The sequence below is a fragment of the Saccopteryx bilineata genome, chromosome 6 (genome assembly GCF_036850765.1).
Source record: "Saccopteryx bilineata isolate mSacBil1 chromosome 6, mSacBil1_pri_phased_curated, whole genome shotgun sequence".
Lineage (NCBI taxonomy): Eukaryota > Metazoa > Chordata > Mammalia > Chiroptera > Emballonuridae > Saccopteryx > Saccopteryx bilineata.
The window spans coordinates 33,668,685-33,684,848 of NC_089495.1; the positions used below are offsets into that span (position 1 = coordinate 33,668,685).

A 16,164-nucleotide genomic window follows, 5' to 3' on the forward strand; every position below is an offset into this window, starting at 1 on the left:
GCTTCCCGTCAACCTCTGCCCGGGCCACCTGCGCGCTGGGCCCTGCCGCGCACGCGCGCACACAGAGCCAGACAGTTGGTGGTGTTGGTTCGCCCCAGCTGTTCCCTTCCGCACGCTGCGACCCCGGTCTGACATCGCGGCGCAGACTCGGGCGGGAGGAGGCAGGGGCGCGCAGGCGCTGCGGGGGAGTGGGGCCGCGCAGGCGCGGACGGCGTTGGTTGAAAAAGACCTTCAGCGTTGCCCTGGTGGAGCCGAGACCTGCTCTCTAGGTGGAGGTGAGGATAACCCAGACCCCGGGCCGGCCGGGCGGGGGTGAGGGGGCGGTGGGTCGCCACCAAGCCGGGAACCCGACGGGAGGCGGGCCTCATGGAGGGCGAGATGAGCCTAAAGGGCGCGGGCCCGGTGCGGCCGCGGAGGGCGAGAGGGAACCTTGCGCCTCTGGCCGCGTCAGGTGATGGAGCCGCCGCGCCGGCGGGGCAGGCGGGGATAGGCGTCGCTCCGAGCGCTGAGCCGCGACTCGCCCTCAGCCTGGTGTGCCCATGGGACTTTGTTTCCAGGCGTCAAGCCGGAAAGGAGGTTGGTTTCTAGGGAAGTTGCGTCCTCGAACCCCAAACCCGCCCCCCGCCCCCAGCTTCCTTCCCGGAGTTGTTCAACATCAGGGGATGCTCTTCCACTTGTTACCGCCAAAGGGAGGGTGCTATATGTGCAATTAGACAGGAGAGACGACGAACGAAACGGGCTCTTTACTGACTGTAGTTAGTTACTGGGTAAAGCAGCATCACCTGGTTAACGCCCTCTCTTCCCTGTCTGCATCTAATGCAACCTCGGAACATTGTGTACGTCTACAGATAAAAAGTGCATTTTGTAGATGTAAGAGAAATAGGTGATGATAGCTTTGTTCTCGAGTAACGTGAAGTCTCTGTGACTTTTCGATTTTTTGCTTGATCATACCAATCGTGCATTTCCCATCAGAGTCGTGAAAAAGTAGACTGAAACTAGGTAGAATTGAGATCAGTTAGTAAACTAAACCAGCTGCAAAACTTTTGCAAAGTGTCTGGCAGTAGTTTTGAAAAAGAAGGCAAAATGCTGAAAGATTATGGTGAGTCCTAGATTGGTGTTTATAACATTTAAGTGCACCATTTGTCTGTAGAGGAAAAACCAGACTGTAAAATAAAACCTTGACATTTATTTCTATTTGAATGTAGAGTGTCTGCTTCTCTGTACCTACCTTCCCAAATTATAGTCTTCTTTCAGAATTTTAACATGTGAAGCATTGGTTGTGATCATAAAAAGTAATTTCAGATTGCAACAGGCAGTGTGTAAAAGACATAGAATTGATTACTTGAATACAAGGAACTGAATTGTCAAATAATTGCTCTGGAAGTGAACTCTGAAATGCTATGGCTTAGAACAAAGTTCTATGGTGTGAGTCAGTACATTTATCCCGACCCTTTCATCTGTACTATATACTCTTTCTTCCCAACTTTGTGTGTATTACAGTGTTTCTCTTAACATATGTCTGTCATATTTGGCAGATTTAGGTAAGGAACAAATTTTTAGTGATTTCAGTTAAGTGCATTGTAAGTATATTTACATTCAGGTGTGATGGCATAGCAGGCCAGATCAAGACCTAGGCTAAATATAAATTTAAGTTTGAAAGAGGAGGTAGTTCAGGCATAGAAATTGCAAAGGCTAGCTGGTGCTGTGGAATTATCAGGTATGGCAATTGGAGCTAATGGGGCTGCTTTAGGTGGTTCTACAATTGGTTAACATAGCCTTTGAGACTGCTGCAGGAAAATATTTCCCATTACAGAAAGAGGGCAAAGGAATGGTATGTTCAGTGTTGACAGACCTGAGATTTCGGGTGAGAGTCATATTGGCAGTAGAAAAGCGGGGTGGATACTAAATAGGCAAGATAAAAAGTCAAGGAATACTGGGATTTTGAAAGCTTTAACTTTAGAGTGTACACCAATTTTTGGTAAGGAAATTACTGCAGGTAGAATTGATTGTATTTCTGGTTAATGGGGAAGATTATAACAATTTATTTTAAGAAGAGCTTTGAGAGAGGGTATATTCTGGGTGAATACATTTCAGTTAGTATGGTAATTCTTATTTTAAGAGCTGCATTTCAGAGTAGCAAAAATGTTAATCTTGAAAATTTTTAATGCATCTGTTTAAGCTCACAGTTCTTTAAACAAATTTACTTTGTTGCCTTATACTGCTCTTTGGCTTTATAAGAGCCCACGAAATGTCTTTCTAATGTAAATTTTCCTTTTTTTAAAAGTGAAATGTTAAATTAAAATACTCCTCGTTCAGCTTATGAGAAATTTCTTTTCTTTGAAATGCAATCAGGAAGATGACCTCTGACTCTCCTGAAACAAACCCTTTTATTCTCCAGTGTTCAGGAAAGCTCTCTTTAAAGGAGCAGGGCCCCTTCTCAGCTTTGCATGCATTAGGATATAAGCAATAATGATGCAAAGGAAGAGAAAACTGTATACCTTTTCTCAAAGCTAAATAGTAGAAGGACTGAAGGTGAATAAATACTAAGTGGTTATTTTTATTCCATTGTCCCCGTTTTTCTTTATAAGATATGTGTAACACACCAACTTACTGTGACCTAGGAAAGGCTGCCAAGGATGTCTTCAACAAAGGATATGGTAAGTATCCAATTTTGGGTAAGGGTTAGTATTGAATGCCTATTATACTGTGCTAGTAAAATGAGGTTAAGTCAACATTAATGTGTCTCACAAGATTTAAGGGATAACTAACAGGTTATTGGACTTCATTCTTTAGAGGTAGAGCCCCACAGGTATTAAAAACAATTGTATACATATGCATATTTAATATTACTTGTAAGACCAAATAATATGAATCTGTAATATGTATGGCTTCTCTGGCTAGACCTGGGGACATTTGAAGTAGAGGGTACATTTTTCCTTCTCCAAATAATGGCATTGTTTTTGTGGAACTGGAAGTACAACTTTTGACATCTTTGGAGTAATGCATATTCTTTGATCCAAAAGACATTTATTTTTAGTTTCTAAAGTTTAATAGTCTTCAAAGTTTTAATTTTTTGTGTTGTACACATTTAATTTTTTTATTAGCTAGTAATGTTAATTGTGTATATTTTAAGCTTATATATATATATATCTGCATAGTATTTTCTAATTTGGTTTTCAGAATAGTGCATATTCTTTTCATTCCTTTTTTTTGTTTTAACTTACAGTTTTAAAATACCTTTATTATTTTGATAGGTTTAAAAATTTTGCTTAAGTTATTTCATTATAATTTAGTTTCTCATGGACCTGTCACCTAATGAGAATACTGTGTATTTTCCATATGGACTATTTTCATAATTTCTAAGTTGCAAAAACTGGAGTGAATGTCACATTTTGTACATTACTGTGTTTTTGTGTGTGTCTAGGGTTTGGCATGGTCAAAATAGATCTGAGAACCAAGTCATGTAGTGGAGTGGTAAGTACCTAATTTATTTTCAATAAACATAGCCTATCTGAAAGGAACCTGTTTAAAAATCACTGTTAGTCTAGTTGTGTGAAGCAGCATACTTTTGGCTCTTTGTTGTCTTCCCCACAGCTTTATTCCACGCTCAGATTTCATTGAGAATCCTCACTCAGCCACTTAAGCACATAGGTTGAATTTTGTTTTTGTTATAATTAGACTTTTCTTAGTTCTCCTCTCAGATGATACAGTGTGTGTGTGTGTGTGTATGTATTCACTCCCAAGTGATGTCATTATACCTTCATGAATATGGGCACTGAAAACTTTCATTGTATAGGGTTCCTGCGAGTTTTATCACCCTTCTACAAGAGCAAATGATAGTTTCTGTCCCTTGTGATTAATTGAAGCAGATGCAGAAATAAAATACATTTAGAAATTAGTTTATAGTTTTTATTGATGTTTATAAATTTTTTACTGGAAGTTAAGACTATAGTAAAAGATATATGGGCATATTTTCTTTTTTTAATATTTAAATTTTATTTAGAAAATTATCTTTAACGGGGTGATATTGATCAATATGAGTACATAGGTTTCAGGTAAACATTTCTACAGCATTTGAACTGTTCTTTATGTTGTATACCCTGTGCATATTTTCAAAGCATCATTACTAGAGCTTTTATTCAGTAAATCTCAGCAGCCAGATTAACTTTAGGTTCACCTCATTCTCTGATTTCCGCATCTTTTTTGGTATTACCTATTCAAATTAATGCAAATTTTATTTCTACATATAATGATATAATTATAAGGGCAAGGGGCATGTGGAATTCTTATGATACTTTGTTCCATACCCAGCATAATCCTGGTTTGTCATTGTCATTCTTTCCCTGGTTTTCTAGTGATATATATATATATATATATGCGCAACTACCCTACTAGGATGAGCATATTGTATGTCAGGGGTCCCCAAACTTTTTACACAGGGCGCCAGTTCACTGTCCCTCAGACCGTTGGAGGGCCGGACTATAAAAAAAACTATGAACAAATCCCTATGCGCACTGCACATATCTTATTTTAAAGTAAAAAAACAAAACGGGAACAAATACAATATTTAAAATAAAGAACAAGTAAATTTAAATCAACAAACTGACCAGTATTTCAATGGGAACTATGGGCCTGCTTTTGGTAATGAGATGGTCAATGTGCTCCTCTCACTGACCACCAATGAAAGAGGTGCCCCTTCCGGAAGTGCGTTGGGGGCCGGATAAATGGCTTCAGGGGGCCGCATGTGGCCCGTGGGCCATAGTTTGGGACCCCTGTTGTATGTGGTTCTGTTAAAATTGCAATACTGTACTCATTTTAAGTAGGGTTTCAGAATTTGCTAAAGTTAGGTTTGTGTTGCAAAAAACATCAACTAAAATTTTATCTCCTTTTCATGCTGCTGTTGTGTGGGAATATTCATTCAGATGGTAAGAAAAACAGAGCATATTTGTGTGCTTATTTTTATGGCTGCTTTTGGTCACTGGTACTGAGTCATGATAAATTACATTTATTGCTCCAAATTTCTTAGATTGCACCTTGATGTTTTTGTCATATGCCGTCTATTTCACAGTAACGTTTTTAAGATTGTTTTGTTGCTTTCTAGTATTTAATATAGAGCTTTAGTTGTTACGTGCATGTTATAAATATATTTTGCACTGTTTGATATAATTATAAAATTAGATTAAAAACCATCAATTATGAGCTTGGAACTGCACTTAGAAGAATGCTAGCCTTCTCTTTGAGATTCGTATCTCTGGTATTTTCAGCATTTCACAGAGCTACATAGTAGGATATGGTAACAAGGAAGGAGAGTAGACGGACTGTTCCTTTACCTTTGAGTACCAGCAGTAAGGTTTATATTTGCTATACTGTCAAGTTTATGAAAAGTAAATGTAAAAATAAAACGCTGGGTATTTGGGTCTACTAAAAGGAAGTGCTGGTCAAGTTAAATAATCGTGTGAACTGTTTAACATGACTAGCTTTTTATCGTTTTTTACTAAAGCCTTGCCCTAAATGTGCAGCAGGATATTCTCTTTGAAAACTTCCTGCGTGGTGTTGATAAACAGATGAGAGTTTCCCGGTGGTTTCATCAGCCTAGAGCCAGAGTCAGGGCGCAGGGTATTTGGTGAAGGGGGAATCGTGTTGCCAGCAGTGAAGTAGAACTGGTCAGGGCTGGCAGCATCGCAGAGATGCTCTTTAAAAACAGGACCAATCAGAATGGGTTTTCTTTAGCGTTCATAGATTGTCAGTGACAGGTGTTGACTGTTTGCTTCCCCAGAAGGATATCTATTTCGAATTGCTTATTGTCATATGACTGAAATGACACCTAAGTAGGGAGAAGGATCTATTTTAAGGCACTCATAGTAACTGAGAGAAAGCACTTTAGAAGGTAGACAGGGAAGAAGGGAGAAAACTATAACATAGCATTTTGTTACAAAGAACACATAGACATTTTCAAATATTAAAATTGTTTGTGTTGGAGGTTTTATAACTAGTTTTGGAGACAAAACTAGTAGAGTTTTCATAACAGTGTGAATGTACTAAATGCCACTGAATTGTACACTTAATAAGTTAAAATAGTAGTTTTTATATTAAGTATATTTTGTCACAATAAAAATAAATTTTATAAAATGTGATAGAGTTCTGACCCTGTTAAAAGGGTGTGGGAGGCTAGTGCTCCTGCTAATTTGAGAATTTTAAGGACTTTAAAATTAATAGTTTAAATGATGGTAGAGAAATGATAATCTTTTTCAGATCATGAAAATAGAATGTTTAAGATTCTATATGTCATTTTAGTAAAGGCCTTTATTTTCAGTTGAGCTATTTCTCTTTGAAGGAGAGAATTTCAGATTTCCATTTTGTAAGAGGGTATATGAAACAAGAAATACCAGTAAGAGAGGTAGAATAATATTGATAGAAAGTCTAAAACTCGTTAAAATATTTAGAGATTAGAAAGAAAGATAGAGAGGCCCAGAATTGCAGCAGAGGAGATGGAAGCTACATTCACCTTGTCCAAGGACCAAAATGGGATTACAGCTAAATTATAGAACAATCATTCTGAATAACCAACTGAAGACTAGCTAAAGAGAAGTCTTATAACCAAGGATTCACAGAAGAGGCCACATTGAGACTGACCTATATATATAAACCTGAAGGTTTTTTTGTTTTGTTTTGTTTTGTTTGTGAGAGACAGAGGGACAGATAGGGACAGACAGAAAAGGAGAGAGATGAGAAACATCAGTTCTTTGTTGTGACACCTTAGTTGTTCATGAATTGCTTTGTCATTTGTGCCTTGACTGGGGGGCTACAGCAGAGTGAGTGACCCCTTGCTCAAGCCAGTGACCTTGGGGTCATGTCTATGATCCCATCCTCAAGCCAGTGACCCCATGCTCAAGCTGGTTAGCCCGTGCTCAAGCCAGCAACCTCAGGGTTTCGAACCTGGGTCCTCTGCGTCCCAGTCTGGCGCTTTATTCACTGCATCACTCCCTGGTCAGGCTAAAACCTAAATTTTTTAAACTTAAAGAACATCGGAGAAAATCTTTATGACCTTGGGTTAGGCAAATAGTTCTTAAATATAACACCAAAAGCATGATCATACAAGAAAAAATTGTGATCAGATTTCATTAAAAATAAAAATGTCTGCTCTTTAACATATACTATTAAGAGATTAAAAAGTTAAATCAAGAAAATATTTTCAAATCATGTATCTGACAAAGGATATAAACATACACTTCACCAAAGAAAATATATGAATAGTAAATAGGCATGTGAAAAGATTCTCAACATTCATTATTTGAGAAGTGCAAATTAAAACTTTAATGACTGCTGAGGTCGCCGGTTCAAAACCCTGGGCTTGCCTGCTCAAGGCACATATGGGAGTTGATGCTTCCTGCTCCTCCCCCCTTTTCTCTCTCTCGTTTTCTCTCTCTCTCGTTTTTTTCTCTCCTTTAAAATGAATAAATAAAAGAAATAATTAAAAAAAAACTTTAATGAAATGGCACTACATACCTACTAGAATGTCTAAAATTATTAAGACTGACAAAGTACTGGTGAGGTTGTGGAGCAACCGGAACTCTTGTACATTGCTAGTAAGAATATAAAATGGTAAAGCTGCTTTGGAAACAGTTTGGAAGGTTTTTTGGGGTTTTTTTCAGGCATTTACCATTTAATCCAGCCATTCCACTCCTAGGTATTTATACAAAAACAAAGGGGAAGAGCTACAGGACCCAATTCACAATGACAGTCAGCAAGAAGCTGATGAAGGAGCTTGAAGAAATCTTCAAATGTGGAATGAAAAACTTCCTAACATCCAGATTGATGAAACTAATTAACTGACTCAGCAAGGACGTTTTGTTCCTGACCACCCTCTGTATGATAAGGGGGCCTTCAGCATCGAAATCAACTTTCCTCAACATCAAGGAAAAGGGGCAAGTCTATCTGCCAGTAATTAATGCTGAAAACTGGAAGCCAGCCACCCAAACCAACCAAGTAATCCAGTCCCTCATAGCAGTGAATGACCCCCAGCCTACGTACCCTCTTCCAGCTTACCTACCTAAAGGATACTCTAAGGACCATAAAAAATTCTGTAAGAATGCTTAAGCATTTGCAAAGAAATATGAAGAAAAGCTTCCTGTGGACTAAAATCTTCACGATTGATTCCAGCAAGCCTGAGCAGAGACCTCAAGCAGTGCATTCAGGCACCCTGCAAAAAGCAGGACTCAGTGGAAAACTGCCATATGCCATTGCCTGGCGTTTGCTTGTGGCAGTTACTAACTTTCTAGTTTTCTTAATCGAAATTGGTCTAGGTCAGTGATTTTCAACCTTTGTGTCTCACGCACTCATAAACTAATTATTAAAGGAAAAGGGGCCCTGACCTCTTCTTTAGTAACTAATTTATTTGTGCCATGAGATGAAAATGGTTGTATTTAGTCAGGGGCACTGACCTTAGTAATTAGTGTGTGTTTGTGCCATGAAAAAAAAAAGGTTGAAAATCACTGGTCTAGGTAACCTGTTAAATAAAGGATTAAAATTTGAAGATGTTCTAAACAATAAAGAAGGAAAGCAGGCAGTGAGTTGCTGTAGAGTAGGGCTGTGGTAAAAAGTTAATTGCACTGGTGTCTAATGCATTGAATACTGCTTTCTGAAATGATATTTTTCTATTTGATGAGCTCCCTTTAAAGTGATTATTTTTCATTGCTTAGGAATTTTCTACTTCTGGTCATGCTTATACTGATACAGGGAAAGCATCAGGCAACCTAGAGACCAAATATAAGATCTGTAACTATGGACTTACTTTCACCCAAAAATGGAACACAGACAATACGCTTGGAACAGAAATCTCTTGGGAAAATAAGGTAAGAGAAACATTGGAAGTTATTTGTATGTTAAATTTATCTTGCAAATAAGATGATGGACAAACCCCAAATATAATCTGAACAAGATGTTTTAGCCTATCCAGTAGCCATATTTTTCCTCTGTACGTGGCCTTCTGTGGTATGTTTTATGGTTCTAGAAAGTCAGGTTTTGTTTGTCAGCACATCATATCACTCTGCATCTTTATTCTGAACTGTTCTACTTACCCTTTTACACAGCTGAGCCTCTTCTGGGTGGACTAAGCTATTTGCAGTGATTTCGTTTTGTAATCATTGCAAAATTGGCTCTGCAGAAAAATGTGGAAAATTCTATAATGTTTTCAAACAGACGATCTATCAAGGTGTTTGTCAAGGGCCTGCTGTGTACAGTGTACTAGTTTTTTTTTTTTTTTTTTAATTTTTTTTATTTATTTTTAGGGAGGAGAGAGAGAGGATAGAGAGAGACAGAGAGAGAGAAGGGGGGAGGAGCTGGAAGCATCAACTCCCATATGTGCCTTGACCAGGCAAGCGACCTCAGTATTTCCAGGTCGACACTTTATCCACTGCGCCACCACAGGTCAGGCAGTGTACTAGTTTTTGAGGTTTGTCTATATGTACATTACAATATATAGGTAATATACAAGGTTGGGCATAAGTAGGTTTACAGTTGTTTATGTGGAAAATAATATACTAAATAGTAATACAAGAATACACCGTGTTTCACATACTCATAACTAGAAATCTGTTGGCCCACCCTGTATATGTATAGTTGAATAAATAAATTACTTAAGTTAGCTCTTTAAATATCAGATTGTCTTATTACAGTGCTTATAAGAGAGTATCAGTATTATTTTGTTGTATTGGGATTCTGTTGTTTTTGTACTGTGGTTAACGTTACTGGCTAGAAGAGAATTTGACCTTTGTATTTAAAAAAACTTTTTTTGTGTGAAAGAATCATAATGAAGCCTAGGGTAAGGGGAGAGGGGTAAACAACAGGGAAGGATGAAGAGGTAATTTATTAAATAATTTAATATTTGTCTGTCTTTAATGACTTCCCTTTTTTTGTTGTTAGGAAGTTAGAGAAAACTTTAGAATTGGTTTCTTGAATCAAAATAAGAATTGAAAGTTACTAATTATTGATTTTAAATCTTTATTTTTCAGTTGGCTGAAGGGTTGAAACTGACTCTTGATACCATATTTGTACCGAACACAGGGTAATTATCCAAACCCCATTTTCTGAAAAGTTTTTTAGCCTGTAGGGGTAGAGGAATTTAGTATAGGGAGTTGCAATAAAAAGTTTTGATGCAGGAGAGCTTAGGATGCTGCTGTTAAGGATATTTAGAGACTGGGAGTAGCAGTAAAGAGAAAGGAAGATTCCTTTGAGGCAGGCAAAAAGAGTTTTATTTGACAATAGAGCAGATGAACAAAAACATAAATCTAGTCCAAAGAAGCACATTGTAGAAAGAGTTTAGGAACTGGAAGGGTTTGACATTAGATATTTCTTAACCTATTCTAAAGATTCATAGATGTGGTATTTTGCTGAGAATTTGTTAAGACAGTGTAATCTCTTGGCTGTAGAACACTATAATGAGTAGTTCTGCTATTGACTTGCTTTCTTAGCCTTTATATAAACCCTCCCAACTTCTCCGCTTCAGTTTCTTCATCTAAAAAATAGGGATTGTGGTCTTTTCTGTCTGCCTGTCATGGCCAAGATTATCAAAAGGACAAAGGTGCTGGATAAAAGTGGCATTTCTTAGCTGCAACAGCAGGCGTGCCCTTCCTGCTACACACTTTAGTTATCCTCTAGACAAACAAGAGGCCTGATGAAATAGAAAAGGATTATTTAGAACGTATTTCAGTATTGTCCTTCAAAAATACTTCACTTCTATCTATCTAGCGTTGTCTATGGAGAAAACACTGGCCCTAAGGGAAATAAATACGCTCACCAAAGCACTGTACCCTTTAAGAAAAAAAGGACACTTTCTCCGTGATCAGTTAATAATTTAGAAGTGAAGTGTCGGGTGTTGTTACCTTTCATAGCATTTGGACATTTGGAAATATTTAAAGAAATTTGGCTTCTTGTACGTATATAGATATATGTATTCAGGTTATTAATTTGGTACTGAAATATGTTACTCTTTTTATACTTTTGTTCATGCCTTCAAGAAATTAATTGTGAACTATCCTATCATTTGAACTTATAGTGAGGAATAGGTAAAAAAAGTACACATATTTCTAATATTAACCAAATATATTTTTAAAGCTAAGTCACTTGAAACGTTTTTGCTATATGTGTGGCATCTACTCCTGGGGGACAGGGGGTCTTACTGTAAAGATTCCTGGACAGTAGTAGAAACTCTTGTTTACATTGTGTTGTGTTTGTTTTTCACAGAAAGAAGAGTGGTAAATTGAAGGCCTCCTATAAACGGGATTGTTTCAGTCTTGGCAGTAATGTTGATATAGATTTTTCTGGCCCAACCATCTATGGCTGGGCTGTATTAGCCTTTGAAGGTTGGCTTGCTGGATATCAGATGAGTTTTGACACAGCCAAATCCAAACTGTCACAGAATAATTTCGCCCTGGGTTACAAGGCTGCAGACTTCCAGCTGCACACTCATGTGTGAGTGTTTATAATTCATTCCTCCTTTAATGCCAAAAAGTTGGTAGCTGTTAGCATGTTGAGAAGGTTAGAAATGATGGTACTTGCATTTAGTATGCCTTAGTGGACATCCAACCTCACTGTTCTGTTCTCATAGTTGGCAAACATAGTGAGAGGTTAGTGCACTTGGTGCATTGTGATGTGCTGCTGGTAGTTACTGGCCTCTCAGCCTGTATCCCAAACTCTATGAAGCTCTAGAATCTGTAGAGGAAGTATTGGGATGGAGAGAGCCCAGGACATGGGGTCATTTGGAGATGTTCCTGCTTCCTCTGATGCTGTACTCAGCTTGGCAGTGTCCTGAAATAGGTCTGTTTGGATCATGAAGAACCACCACCTAATTGATCTGAGTACCTGGAGCAGCACCAGTAATTCTCTGGAGGTTTTCAGATGCCCTTGGTCAGGAGTAGCAGATCTTCAAAGCAACCCTAGATGCAGTTCTGTAGACTGCACCCTGCTGGTGAACTGAATTTGAACTTTTAAACTTTATTTTATGTTTTGTGCTACTGGGCACTGCTCCTCTACCAGGAAGAGAAGCAAAGGGTGAGCTCTGTTTTTACAGCGTTGCATTTGCTCTCCACTAAGCAGTCTAATTCACTTAATGATTACTGAAAGTCAAGTAGTGGTGGAGATGGGGGCATTATAACTGATGAAACAGTATTATCAGGAAAACCATGAAAACTCATGGACTAACTTCTGGGACATTTTGAAACAATTTAGGTACTTCCCTAGAGCAGTGTACCGTCGATATTGTGGAGAGGGTGCTTTCTAACGCTAGGACTCTGTTTAAAATGAAATCCAGAATTGGCTTTAGTCCCATACTTGTACCAATATATATATTTTATGTGGAATCTTTTATTTTTTAAAACTTATTGGTTGACTTTAAAGAGAGAGGAAGGGAGACGGAGAGAGACAGAAACATCAGTCTGCTTCTGTGTATGTTCTGACGGCATTGAACCAGCACCCTTTGTGTATGGGGATGACCCAACCGAGCTATCCGGTTGGCTTAACTTTGAAGTTTATAAATTCTATGAACATCTCAGAGAGACCTATCATTCCTATACACCTGAGATGTCTGCCTTCATGCATAATTTAATTGTGACTAAGAAATTGATATTGTGGCAGAACCAAGTAAATGAATCAAGTGTTAACTACATTTTAATTAGGTGACTAAGTTCCATAACTGGATTTAGTTTCTTGTTTTGCTTGGAAATCATTTATGCTGGAAGTTTGCTGAAATTTGAAGGTGCAAAATGAGATCCTTGTTTAGATAGTCTTAGAATTTGTTTCTGTACTATAACAATGGTACAAACTAGGTACTTATGACTTTTTCTCACACCATGAGAACAGGAATGACGGCACTGAATTTGGAGGGTCTATCTACCAGAAAGTTAACGAGAAGATGGAAACGTCAATAAACCTCGCTTGGACAGCTGGCAGTAATAACACCCGTTTTGGCATCGCTGCTAAATACAAGTTGGATTGTAGAACTACTCTATCTGTAAGAATGTGCTTCCAGATTGTGTCTGCTCTTAGGTTCCATCTAAGTTGTTAACAAGAGTTGTGATACTGTTGTAGTTTGCATGACTTTATTAACTTGAATGAGCTAGTGTACTGAAAAGAGTATTAAACCTGAAGTCAGGAAATTGGATTCTAGTCCTAGCTCCTCCCGTATTTGGCTGTTGTCTGACCTTCTCAAGTCATTTTCTGTCTTTAGCCTCAAAATTTTCTTATCTCTAAATTCATGGGATTTGATTACTATTCCTGTTGGTATTAGTAAATCTTATTAATAATAACACTAATTGAGCTCTTAAATTTCAGGTACTGTGCTAAGGGCTTTACGTGTATTATCTCATTTAATCCTCACAACTATAGGTGGTGAGTAGTATCCTCATCCCCGTTTTACAGATGAGGGAATTGAGGCTTAGAGAGGTCAGGTAACTTGTCCAAGTGGCAGTGCCAAGATTTGAACCAGGTTTGTCTCTCACCAGAGTTCATGCTCTAACCAGAGATTGTAAACTGATATCTCAAAGAATTCAGTACATGGGGGTACTTGACTACACAGTGTTTTAAAAACATTTGCTTGAGCTCTTTAAGCATGTATTCTCAAGGTCTCTGCTATCCCTTCCAGTCCTCTTCATAAAAGATTTATCTTTTTATTAATTAATTTTCAGTTTCAGTCATTTTATATTGGCCCTAAGGTGCTTTAGCTTTGGAAATCTGATGCATGAAGTGGTGGTTGTACTGGACATGTATTATGAAATTGATTATTTTCTTACTGTTTCTATCCTTTCTTAACCTTAGGCTAAAGTAAATAATGCCAGCCTGATTGGACTGGGTTATACTCAGGCTCTTCGACCAGGTAAGTAAAGGAATGAATAATAATGGGGTTGAAGTAGAAGGTGATAGAGGAATAATGAATAGAACCTACAATCATGTAGGCTAATTCAGACCTTTTTTTTTTTTAAGTTTTTTTTTTTTTTTTTTTATTTTACAGAGAGAGGAGAGGGGTGGGAGAATGAGAGATATCAACTCATAGTTGCTTCACTCTAGCTGTTCATTGTTTGCTTGTTGCTTGTCGTATGTGCCTTGATTGGGCAGGCCCAGAGTTTTGAACCAGTGACCTCAGTGTTTCACATTGACACTTATCCACTGCACCACCACAGGCCAGACTAATTCAGACCGTTTTATAACATTTGGTTGTTCATACAAAGTATAACAGATCCAGGTACTCTTGGTTTAAAATTTTTTATGTATTTCTAACTGTAACTTGGTCACTCTGGCTTTTGAGTTTGGTGCATCATTCATTGTTCTTAACTCTGAACTCCAAGTAAACTTTGCAGTGGTTATGCTTTACTCATTACAGATGATAATAAATAACCCTGTGTTGAGTTTAGTAATAGCTGTATTCTTGTAATTCTTATGCCCAGCTGTAGTCCATGCCATTGACTCCATTCATTGTTTCTAGAAAATGCAGATCTGATTGTAATATTTATTACAAGTGATTGTGGTGTTCTCTTCTTCCTAGGAGTCAAACTGACCCTATCAGCTTTAATCGATGGAAAGAACTTCAATGCAGGAGGTCACAAGGTTGGGTTGGGATTTGAACTAGAAGCTTAATGTGGTTTTGAATAAAGCATCATATTTCTCCCTGGAGATGAAGAGAAATGAACCCACTATGTTTTGGCCTTAAAATTCTTCTCTGAAATTTTAAAAGTGTGAACTTTTTATTCTTCCAAAGAATTGTAATCCTTCCCACACTGAAGTCTAGAGATTGCAAGTCCATCCTAAGGGAGGTGCTTAAAGGCATGCCTGGAAGTTGTCATTTTGTGCCACATTTCAGTTCAGTTCCACAGTATTATTTTTAATGTGTTCCTCAGTGACAATGTAGTCATGTTACAAAGGAAATAACCCTATCCCCCTGTTTGTACATCACGTTCTGCATGTCCCACACCACTTTTTTCATGACCTTTTAATATATTGGTCTCTGTGCTATAGTGGAATCTTTGGTTTTGCATCAGAGTAAAATAAAATAAACCCATCACATTTGAACATAATCACTCATCTGACTTACTAGTGGTGGTTTTCTTGCATTTATTGTGATTTGCTTTGAAAAATATTCATAGGTGGTATTTATGCTTAAAGTGGTATGTGTGAAATAATATCTGCTGTTGCCTGTCCGTGCCGCTTCAGTTTGCCTGACTTCTTGCTCCTCTGCACACAGGCCGGGGAGTGGGACTGAGTTTTGTTCTGGCCAGAAGCACATCTGTTAAGGTACTTGCTTCCTGTAGCAGCGTGACAGAGCATGAGATTGGTAGTTTTGAGAAAGAGTGAGGGTGTCAGCGGTTAAAAGACCAGCAAAGGAAAGAGTACAGTTGTAGATGAAGACTGGAAGGAAGAGAGTGTGGTAGGAGGAGGCCAGAGCTGGAGGAGAGCACATCTTTGGCTCCTCCCAGGCCTTAGGACAAGGATTGTTGATTATTAGGTCTAGAAAAATGGTAACCAAAGAATGAAAATACCAGTTTAGGGAAAAAAAATGAGTAAACTATGATCATGGCTTACTAGTAAGTTATCTTTCTAAAAGTAGAACCTCTTTTGAAAAAAAACTTTAAAAAATTTTCCATTGATTTGAGAGAGGGGTGGGGACAAGAGAGAGAGAGAGAGAGAGAGAGAAGCATCAGCGTGTTTCACTTAGTTCTATTTAGTGGTGCACTCGTTGGTTGCTTCTCATATGTGCCCCAATTGGGGATCAAACCTGCAACCTTGGCGTGCTGTGATGATGCTATGTTTTACTCAGCCACTTGGCCAGGGTGAAAAAATTTTTTTAAGCATAGCTTATACCAGGCATCCCCAAACTACGGCCTGCAGGCTGCATGTGGCCCCCTGAGGCCATTTATCCGGCCCCCGCCACACTTCCAGAAGGGGCACCTCTTTCATTGGTGGTCAGTGAGAGAAGCACTGTATGTGGCGGCCCTCCAACAGTCTGAGGGAGAGTGAACTGGCCCCCTGTGTAAAAAGTTTGGGGACCCCTGTTATACACTGGTTGCAATAAAGTCAGTTTAGATGTAAGTAAAAGTGAAAATTGCCATTCCTCTCTCCAAACCTTGTCTACCACTACCGACAGTTTGATAGATATCCTTGGAGGTGTTTTTCAGTGTC

The 16,164-nt window shown here is 38.5% G+C and overlaps 1 protein-coding gene and 1 pseudogene across 2 annotated transcripts; both read left to right on the plus strand.

Annotated features, from left to right (window-relative positions):
- Window positions 1–111: 111 nt before the first annotated feature.
- VDAC3 (voltage dependent anion channel 3) lies at window positions 112–15,062 on the plus strand. 2 transcript variants are annotated; one of them, XM_066235390.1, is made up of 9 exons: window positions 112–275; window positions 2,589–2,657; window positions 3,425–3,474; window positions 8,700–8,852; window positions 10,011–10,063; window positions 11,242–11,469; window positions 12,856–13,006; window positions 13,810–13,871; window positions 14,534–15,062. In XM_066235390.1, the coding sequence occupies exons 2-9, from the start codon at window positions 2,591–2,593 to the stop codon at window positions 14,610–14,612; spliced, it is 843 nt and encodes a 280-aa protein (XP_066091487.1). In that variant the 5' UTR covers window positions 112–275; window positions 2,589–2,590; the 3' UTR covers window positions 14,613–15,062. The 2 variants fall into 2 exon arrangements, with proteins under 2 accessions (XP_066091487.1, XP_066091486.1); XM_066235389.1 differs by having other exon boundaries at window positions 121–275; window positions 13,810–13,867.
- Window positions 7,629–8,685, plus strand: LOC136308178 (ubiquitin-conjugating enzyme E2 L3 pseudogene; annotated as a pseudogene).
- Window positions 15,063–16,164: the final 1,102 nt, after the last annotated feature.